Here is an 11,119-nt window from a genome sequence, read left to right as displayed (position 1 = left end):
CACGAAAGGGTGGTTTTGGCAAAACCAAGCCAAAACCAAAACACGAAAGTGGAATTAGAACCAAAACACGAAAAGTGCCAGCCGCACATCTCTAATTGTAACTATGGCAACTATTTGTAACTTTCTTCAGATCTTCCCTCTATCATCTTACATTACTTCAATATACCTTTCAATGTCCCCACAAAATCCTCTGCCTCTAAACTGCTTATCCTCACATCATTGTTTGATCTCTCCCAGTGGACCTCCTCATCATCCCACGCGAGTGGGTACTTACTTGATATGATCTTCTCTCATATCTCATTACAACAAATTACCATTTTCACTCTCTGACAATGACCTTCTCTCTTTTAACTTATCCTAAACTCCTTCACCTCTGCCTCCAAAGGCTACCATCACTAAGCATTACTTACTGGTCATCGCCAGGTTGGATTACTGTAACCTCCTCCTATCGGGGTTCCCTGATTCCTACCACTCTTCACTCTAGTCTGGCCTTAATGCTTCTGCCTGGCTCATCATCTTCTCCAAACATTCTATATCTACCTCCCCTCTCCTAGAAGCCCTACACTGGCTCCCATTCAGAAACTAATTTGAGTTTCTCACACTCACAAAACCCTCAACCCAGTCCTCTCCCATGTACACCATTGACCTTATCTCCCTACACACTCCTACTTGCCACAAATGAACACCGCCTTTCCTGACAACTGATCACTAGATTCCACTCCCACCTCCAAAAATTTGCCTGCTCTGCACCTTACCTCTGTAATTCATTGCATCTACCGCTCAGACTCTCCACCTCTCTATAAAATTCAAACAGGCTCTCAAGACCCACGTCTTCTTTAAAGCCATCCATCTCTTATACTAAAAGACTTCCCTATTGTTACTGTCTACCCAATCTGTGTCACCCCTGTAAGCATCCACTTCTCTTTAGAATGTATGCTTTCATGAGAAGGCCCTCTTTTCACAGGAGCTTTTCCTTCCCTTTCTTATGCTATTTTCTACTTCATACTACAGATGGAGCCATGAATGGGACGCGCTTGTATCGTAGACGCACACGAGCCCCATTCAAAGTGAATGGGAGCGTCTTTGTGTGCTCAGTGGCGTGTCTGCGATGTAGCCACACTCAATGAGTGTGGTTCCATCTGTACCTACAATGTTACCTAAGCCTTGGTTTCTGCCACCATGCTGCTTATTCAAGTGTTATGACCACTGATGCAGAAATGTTTATAACCATGTGCTTGGCCTGCATTGTCTTGTACTGCAAGTCACTGATTTCTTGTTTTGTTGATCTGTTTATGTACTTTGTTGGTCGCTGTGGAACCCCCTGTGGTACCATATAAAAATGTAACATAATAATAATAATAATAATAATAATAATAATCATAATCATAATAATATCATCATGGGAGTTCCTCTTCAGTACATTCTGATATGGTTCTATATTAATCATTTATGTAATTCTGTAACATTTTTGGGTGCTTATGCAGATCTTCATACAGTACAATCAAAATATATTATGTTTCTCATAGAGTACAAGTAATGTTAAATAATTAGGGGGAAAAAACATGAAAGCTGCAGTGACCATGCTAACAAGGTTACAGTCTAACCTATCAAGTACTGTATCAATTTTTTTAAATTAACTTAGAACATTGATACATATGACACAGTATATAGATCAGGAAGAGGATTAACAAAGAAAATCGTGGAGCGTAAGAAAACATTATAAATGTGTTGGTTTTTTAGGTCTCGACTTTTATTATTTTGAGTAGTATCATCCAATAACCAACCAGTCCCATTGTTTAATACAAATAAGTAAGATGAGTTTTAAATGATGGGGAAGCACCAAATCTCTATTTTAAGAACTTAAACAAAAATGTTGTTTACATAGCATGTCCAAAAAATAAAAAAAAAGGAATTTTAATACTGGAATTAATGTATTCAAAGAACAGAAAAACATCGAACTACATTAAAAAACAAAACCAAAGAGAAACCGTTAAAATAAATAAATATATATATATATATATATATATATATATATATATATATATATATATGATACGATACAGTAATTAACAGTAATTATGATTTTTGGACCCCCATCTCCAATACTTCTTGCGATAGAGGTACCAAAAGTCTGAGATGTATATTTGCTAAGTTGCAGGTTTATAGAAGTGGAGAGGTTGCCATAGCAACCAGATTCTAGCTAGCATCTTCTAGAAGGCGCTAGATAAATAAGTAGACTCTGATTGGATGCTATGGGCAACATCTCTACTTCTATAGACCAGCAGTTTAGTAAATATACCCTTAAGACTCTTCCAGCACAAACCTTCTACTTACAGTTGCTGTTGGAACTTTTTGGGACTAGGTAACATAATTGATCATTCTCCCATCAATACTGTATATTTCTTGCTGCATTATTCCACTTTCTGAACTTATGGTTGATCAAGTAGAATGGGTGAGTGCTTCTATTTTGCTACAGTCCATAAGCACCACTGGGTGGTCTGGAAAAACCAAAAATATATATTTTTTAAACTAAAATGTTACATAGCACTTCATATAATTAAAAGTTCTCTGATTTAAAGAGCCCATACATCTGTAATTAATTGCGAAATTCCACATTCTGCCGATGCATGAGCTGGAGGAATGGGAAAAATATAACATATTAGAAATCCTCGATTCACTAATTATAACTCAAAAATTATCGGAATTGGCAAGCAGGGATTTTTAACATGTAGGTTTTTTGGGGAATCAAGGAATTGCTAGGTAGATGTACTGTATCATCCACATTATACAATGATGATTATTCAAACCAACTCAAAGTAACTAAAAAAAGTTTCCAAAATAAAAGTGATAAAAATGTATTATGTCACATTAAGATAAAAATTATTCTTTGTTACAGTTACCTTAATTTTAATATTAAAAAATCTCTTAAAACCTCAACAGGCACTTAAAGCAGGGATTCCCAGCCATGGTCCTCAGGGCACACTTACAGTCCAGATTTTAAGGATAACCATACTTGAGCAGAGGTGGTTAAACCTTCTGTGCTCAAGCATGGTTATCATTAAAACCTAGACTGTTTTGTACCTTGAGGACAAAGGTTGGGAATTACTGACTTAGGGGCACCAAATGTAAATAATACTATTCCAATTTCATTAATTCTAACTCCATGTTGCCTGTAATAGGTCTAGTGGCAGCCACACGATCGAACTACCATGTTTCTATACTTTTTCAATATAACATTGGAACGGTCATCAAAATATAGGACAGATATTCCCTGGAGTTCTGTAGGTGCACAGCGTGGCTTTGGAACAGTCTCAGGATTAATGAAGTGAACTAGAGTCTGGACAATTGCATGGTTAGTGGCATTCATGTAAGAGTTGAGTGGAAAAGCGCATTCTCCATCACAGTAATAAGCAGCATAGCCTTCTGGTGCAATGATCCAATCTTGCCAGCCTAGATCACTAAAACTTACATAAAGTTCATGCTTCTTACATGCTTGCTTCCAGAAACGGTGGCCACTATGACTGCTGCTACTCCTGAAGCTCTCCGTAATATTTGGCAGTGGGAGTTCGTCATGTTCTGTTGAGGCCTTGACTATGTCTTGATTCCAATGTTTACCACTTGTAGAACGAATGTTACGAAGGTGTATTTCTGCTGATCTAAAAAATGCCACCATGAATGGCTGCTTCTCTTGTGGACCACTTCTGTCAACTAAACCTACAACTGTTGGTTTAACACTTCTATAGTCAATAGTCTCAACTGTCAAATGTAGGCCAAGGTTGTACTGTGGATTAATCACCCATTGATTACTAATTAAAGTAATGTCAAATGTCAACCATCCCATATCTGCCTCTGAGATAATCAAAGTATCAAGCTTGAACAGTTTACTTGGGTGTTCTTGAAGTACCTGGTATATACTGATCTGGTATGTTTCATTATGTTGAATTTGTTCTTTATATATTCTTAATTCAGCAGCTGTCACCTCTTCCCCAACTGGAATATCCACAAGATCAAATCTTAACTCCTTGCTATAGCACTGATGACAGAATTCTGAGTCATTTTCAACTAAATTAACAAAACTCATGACCAGATCAGCATCAGCAAGAAAGTGACTTTCCTGGAGACTAACCAAGGGAGGCTCTTCTGTGGTGAAAAATGGCTTGAAGTAAGGAAAAACATCCTCCTCTTTTCTGTCATTTATTGAATTGTACAGATCCATCATAAATATTGGTGCAGAAGTCTGTGTTTCATGTGAGTGAGGTTTTGGCCTATGTGGTAAACCCAACACAGATAAGATTTCTCTTTGAATCTCTCTGCGTTCATGGCCCCTTAACTTTTTCAGGACAAAACTAGAGTGAACATCATTTTCAAGACTTGTATCCGATGTTATCACTCGTAAGAAAATATAGCATAAGATCCATATGTAGGTTCTTCCGCTGGCTCTCACCGCATTCATTTCTACAGGATGTTTCTGCAATACAGAGAGAATATATAAAAGATCTACAGTAACAAGCTCAAACCTAATAAGTTTATCTACATTACTGGCAAAATGGGCCTGTGTTAAAATAGACTGTGTTAGATAAATTATAGCTAGACTGCAGTAGTTCCTAAACTGTGTGTCTAGGCACCATGAAGTGCCATGAGGGGTGCCTTGGGTTGATGATCCAGAACCAAATCAAATTATTTATGGTCAAAGTGATAGGCAAAGCCAGTGCTAGGGGCTACCAATCATTAAACACGTGGACAAATAGAAACACAACTGTACATCACCACATTACTAAACCTAACGATGACAGGTAGACACAATTACCTAAAAAATTGAAAAAAAAATGTAAATTATCAATAAAAACTTTTATCCTAGGGATGCCTTGAAAAAAAAAATGCTGATACTCTGGGCCGCCATGATTCAAAAAAGTTTGAAAAACCAATTAGCTAGAGGCTGATTTGTTGCTATGGGCAATTTCTCCACTACCTCATTGGAAGGTTTGATACATTCCCCCTTAAAGAGAAAAAATAATCAATCACTGTATATAATACACTATCTCATATCATGTTAATATCTAGGGTTGCAACAATATTTTTTTTGACAAAATAAGTGTTATTTGAGTGTTTCAGTCCTTAACACAGGGCTGACATGGGGGGGGGGGGTCTCAGTACACACTACCCCTGATTCCACGCCACCTGCTTCCTTGATGCGGAGAGGATAGGTTTGTATCCAGCACAGACAGAACTGACCACAGACTCACCCAGGTGCCAAAGAGAGATTTGTTTGCACTGTGATGTGAGGGCGCCACTTATTGCTAAGGAACACTGTGGTGGGGGCTGAGAGGAGGAAGGATGGAACAGGTGCCAGAGCGCTTACACCTGTAGTGTCACCCACCCGCAGCAGCCGGAGCATCGTCCCTCTGCCTGCAAGCCCAACATACGAGCTGCTGCTGCCAGAGGCTGGGAATCTGGAACCACAGTGCATCCCTGGTGTTCTAAGAGACAAAGTTGTGCCAAAGTAGCCAGTGAGTGTGCCTGTCCTGTGGCCGGGCTGCAGAAGCACAGAAGGTCTGGGGATCATGACAAGTTATGTAGGAGGCCCCAGTACAGTGGTAGCATCAGAACAGGGCTCCTCCTGCAGCTCCAAGCCACAGTGTGTGTGTGTGTGTGTGTGTGTGTGTGTGTGTGTGTGTGTGTATATGTGTGTGTGTGTGTGTGTGTGTGTGTGTGTGTATATTATTATATGATATATGTGTGGCATTATGAATTGGGGGACATTGCTGGATGGGGGCCCTGCCTATTTTGTCAGTCCTGGGCCCCACAATTCCTAATGGCAGCCCTGTTTACATATGCAGACACACTGATGTCCACAAGGAAGTAATACAGGTTGAGTATCCCATATCCAAATATCCGAAATACGGAATATTCCGAAATACAGACTTTTTGGAGTGAGAGTGAGATAGTGAAACTTTTGTTTTTTGATGACTCAATGTACACAAACTTTGTTTAATAGACAATGTTATTAAAAATATTGTATTACATGACCTTCAGGCTGTGTGTATAATGTGTATATGAAACATAAATGAATTGTGTGACTGTAGACACACTTTGTTTAATGCACAATGTTATAAAAAATATTGGCTAAAATGACCTTCAAGCTGTGTGTATAAGGTGTATATGTAACATAAATACATTCTGTGCTTAGATTTAGGTCCCATCACCATGATATCTCATTATGGTATGCAATTATTCCAAAATACGGAGAAATCCGATATCCAAAATACCTCTGGTCCCAAACATTTTGGATAAGGGATACTCAACCTGTATGTAGCAGTACTGGCATAAAGTCACAGAAACAATACTGGCAATAGCTGTACACACAGATGCTGCAGCATCCAGCTCAGAATCAGGTCCCTGGCAGTTCCATCCATTTTAGAATTGGGAAAAGGAATAGTCAATACCAAGATTCTGACAAAGCCATCATGCAAGCAAGTTTGACATGAGAATGGTTTCCTTCTCAAACTAGCATAGTTTGCATGTATGTGCTTACTAAATTCACATTTACAGTGCACAGATTCTCACTCTAGAGCCGATACACCGGCTGCAGTGCTTTGTCCTAAAACAAATCTATTTAGATTGCTGGGAAGCGTGGGGGGAGTGCATTGTTCAAATAAACGTTTGCAAAGCAAATGATCCCCAATCCTGGGTCAGTGCTTTTTGTGCCTATGCATTTTCACATAAGCATCTGTTGCCTTGAACTGCAAATGTGATGCCACAACTACAATACTGCTTTATAACTAAAGTGAAAACATCAACATCTGTTCCAACAAGGAAGAGACTTTATGAAACTGCTAATCTCCAGGCCAAGCATTCTCATGCATTCAGCAGCAAGGTCTTTACACATTGCATCTAGTAAAATAAATGTATTATGAGTTTGGGGCAGCAATGTATCTCTTTGTAGTTTCCCCCATACCTCTTGTTTTCAATGAAACCTTAATCTCCTTTCAAATTTCTCTATTTTATTAAAGTCTTTTTGGAGAATCACAATTTAATTTCCTGCTACTGAACTGATGCTGCCACACACTTTTTTTTAATACAATCTTTTACTTTTCTGGAGTAAATGATAAATTATAACACTACAAAAAGACAAATCAAATTCTCTATTGATCTGAATTACAGTTTTCTTGCGTCAAGCAAAAGAGCTAAATAATGTAGTGTACTTTATTGAAATACCACAAGACCGCAGATTTGTGGTAGGGTACACAAGATGGAAGGTTGGGGAAAAATCTCACCATACAGTACTACATGAATGGTATGAATAAACATATAGAAAACCATGAATAAACATATAGACAACCATGAATATTTTTTTTGATGACTAGTTTGATCAGAAATTGACAAAGAAAATAATAGTTCAGTCTACACACTGCATTTTCTACCTCTTCTTTACTTCATTCCACAATCCTGGTTACTATACAGTAGCCAGAGATTTTCTTAGATGTGTAATGCTGGGTATACACAAGCAATTATTGGGTCGATCAGCCCAATAATTGGATAATGTACATTCAGGAGCATTGGAGTTTTTGAAGCAGATAAATGGCTTCAAACGCTCCTGCAATGGTCAGATCTGGGGAACTATATCACGTGTGTACACATACTATATTGATCCCAACTTTCAGTTCCACGGATGAAAGGAAAGTCCACACTGAGCAAGAAACTGCTCAATATGTATAGGTGTAAACTGATCCAATAATTGCTTTATTGACTGCACCCCATCAGACAGTGTGTTCCCAGCTTATCAAATAATATATTGTAACCACTTTTCCTCTACTTTATCTTTTCACTGGGAAATTGTGGCTATCTACTTACAAATGAGTTAATTGCTTGCTACTATGAGTGGCCTTTGTATCAGCTTTTTTTTTTTTAATGGAGTCATCTTTTGCAACAAACTCTTTTTATTACATATCTTATCTCTCATATTAGCTATTCTTTTTATGGTTATTAATTGTTTACATGTTATTTATTTTTGATTTTGATTACTTCTGTATTGTTATACTTCCATTTGCATTCCCTTCTTGTTCTGCCTTTTGTTTGTATACTTTTAAGGGGATCAGTACCCCCCTTTATTAGGTAGCAGCAGTTGGTCATTAGATCTGTGATTGAAGTGCTTGATTCTATACTATTTTCAACATTTTCTGTGTTTGAAAAGGGACAGGAGCGGATAAGTTATTACTTTGGGGGAGATTTATCAAAGCTCGTAGAGAGATAAAATGGAGAGAATGCACCAATCGGCTTCTGTCATTTTACATGGTGTGAGAGAAAAAGGACAGCTAGAAGCTGATTGGTTGGTCATTTGGTTGATGAATTTCCACCTTTATCTCTTTCAGAGCTCCTTCATATGTTTAATTGTTAAACTATTTCATACAAGAGAAGCACAGTACCAACATTTATTAAACTATTTCTTCGAAGAGAACAGTACCAACAATTGTTTCAGCAAATAAAAAAAATTCTTAAAACATAACTTTATTAGGGAATTGAGTTCAAATACAGAAAGTTTCATATAAATGGGGGTATCCAATTATCAGCAGCAATTTTCCGCTGCTAATAGGTTTGCTGGGGGATATCCAATAAGCCCCAATAACCAGCACTTATCTGTGATTATGTTTTGGGTGCCTTAGGCACTCAAAGTATTATACTATATGAGAGCGGGTAATTTTTCCACCTATAAAAACAGCCTTTAATTGAATAGCCCGATAATGATCATAGGTATATAGTCACGCTATCAGGCCATTTTTATCGACCAAAAAAATGATTGCAGCTAATTGTATACCTCCCATAGCATTTATTTTTAACCAGTACCATAGAGCCCATGGCAATATTGTTGTTTTAGTGTGGTTATTGCTTTTATTGTACTTTAAATAGTGTAAACAGTTTAGATTTTGCTTGCACAAAGGCAGTATGTGTAAGCAGGATCATGGCAACTCATGAACTTCAAATGTGCATTTTACCCTGAAAAAAGTGGGTATATTGTTTGCAATACATTCATAGTCTAACACTGTTAGCTGAATTAGCATGGAAACAGTATAATTCTTGATTTACAAGCAAGATCAGCTAGCAAATAATGCTTAATATGTATTTTAAAAGATTGAGTATCTATCAAAGGCATATCTATTATGGGGCCCAGACCAAACACCCATCACCCATTCAAAATACCTGCAGTGCCGACAGCAGGTATCACTGGGAGCATAGAGCAAGCGTCATGTTTTTGGAAATCTCACCTGCAGAAATAACTGGAATCATGATGCAGATAACACATTTATGGAGATCTGCACATGTACACCACAGGGACCACCGGGAAAATGGTACCAGCACCATTTTCCCAGAGATTGGCTCATGTGCAACAGAGTCCCGAAACCTGCAAACAGGCCCTCTCTTGATGCACCCCTGGTATCTACATAAAATCTGTTTCATGTAGCTTAATATACAGTAAAGTGAAGCAAGCTGGCTCAGTCAGATCAGACAATGGTCATATTTGATCACAGAAATTGCAGCTCAAGTTACCTAGATACAATATTGTTTATTAGCTAAACTAATGAATTTTATAACACCAAAGAAGGTTGATCATATGACTAAAAAGATAAAACTAGTTATTAGTCCATTGTATCCCAACTCCAATTCTCAGGAACCCCTTACAGATCTCCTATTTGGTGTACAGGTGTATCTATTACTGGCTGACACATTTTAAAAGATCCACAGATAGTGCTAAGGGGGGTATTTAATAAATATAGGCCCAGATTTATCAAGCCTTGGAGAGTGATAAATTGTACTGTGATAAAGTACCAACCACCTATCTCCTAACTGTCATGTAATAGACTGTAATTGAAAAATAAGTTAGGAGCTGATTGGTTGGTACTTTATCACTGGCTCAATTTATCACTCTCCAAGGCTTGATAAATCTGGGCCTATAATTATCTAAAGCAGGAAAATGTGATGTGATATTTATGTTTTCTTGAGATGGAAATAAGTGGTCTCTTCTCCAGTGGCAGTTGCAGCACAGTCCAAAATTTAAATAGGGGAGCCACACCAACTGCCACCCCAAACACTGCCAAACATCGCTGCCCGGGACTCAGTGGCAGTTGGTGTGGCTCCCCTATATGAATTTTAAACTGTGCTGCAATTGGCACTAAAGAGACAACTAATCTCCATCTCCAGAAAACAAATATCAAATTTTCATGATTTTTTTTCTCTTTACATAATTATGTTTATTAAATATCCCCCTAATGCCCCATACACACGGGGCAACTTGTGCCTGTGGGCTAAGCGATCTAGTTAGCACAGATCGCTCAGCACACATCACTATACACACAGCGATGTGTGCAGAGCGATCTGTGCTAACCAGTGTTTTCTTTATGCATGCTAGGTGATCTGACTAGATTTATACTGCATGCATGAATGATCTGAGCCGGCGATAGTGCCGCACATCACTATCGCTATGGGGCATACACGGTGCGATTTGTGCCTAATTTGTAAGCGATCCAGTCAGATCGCTAAAGTGGGGTACTCACGGAAGCGATCGCTGCTTAAAGTCTAAGCAATCTGACTAGATTGCTTAGATTTTAAGCAGTGATCTCTCTGTGTGCACCCCTCACAGCGATAACGATGCGCAGCCCCGCGCATCGCTATCGCTGGTGCTAGATTGGCCTACATGCAGGCCAATCTAGCGGGTCGCTCATTTCACCCACTGGGTGAAATGAGCGCCTTCCCCCCCGCACGCTCAGCACACATCGCGCTCTGCTGAGCGGGGGGAGACGTGTGCTGAGCGGTTCGCACAGCACACATCTCTCCCCACATCTGCCAGTGAGTACTGGCCTTTAGAAAATAGGCAAAAATCGCTCCGTGTGTACCTTCCAGAAGTATGTTAATTGGTATATGGAGGAGATCTGTAAAATATGTACTGACAGGGGTTCCTGAGGGCTGGAGTTGGGAAATACTGCTTTAGCCAATTGTTTGGCCATAACTATTAAAATCAGATTGTGATCATTCTGACTAATAATTTGTCATTTTGTAAGCTCAAGTTAAAATGATAGTAAGATTTATGCTATTATTATAATTTAAAAGGAGCTGTGCCCAGCAGGCT

General features: G+C 38.7%; 1 protein-coding gene across 11 annotated transcripts in view; it reads right to left on the bottom strand.

The window, feature by feature from the left end:
* Positions 1–1,542: 1,542 nt before the first annotated feature.
* LOC134932110 (bone morphogenetic protein 7-like) overlaps positions 1,543–11,119 on the bottom strand; it is a 277,636-nt gene continuing 268,059 nt past the window's right edge. For 5 of the 11 annotated variants that reach the window (XM_063926202.1, XM_063926199.1, XM_063926201.1 and 2 more), the window contains one exon: positions 1,546–4,468. In XM_063926202.1, the coding sequence (XP_063782272.1) occupies positions 3,182–4,453 (1,272 nt within the window). In that variant the 5' untranslated portion in view covers positions 4,454–4,468 and the 3' untranslated portion in view covers positions 1,546–3,181. Of the gene's footprint in view, positions 4,469–11,119 lie in introns of all 11 variants that reach the window. The other 6 variants (XM_063926196.1, XM_063926194.1, XM_063926193.1 and 3 more) reach the window with 3 other exon arrangements.

The sequence above is a fragment of the Pseudophryne corroboree genome, chromosome 6, assembly GCF_028390025.1.
Source record: "Pseudophryne corroboree isolate aPseCor3 chromosome 6, aPseCor3.hap2, whole genome shotgun sequence".
Lineage (NCBI taxonomy): Eukaryota > Metazoa > Chordata > Amphibia > Anura > Myobatrachidae > Pseudophryne > Pseudophryne corroboree.
This window is presented reverse-complemented; position numbering and strand designations above follow the sequence as displayed.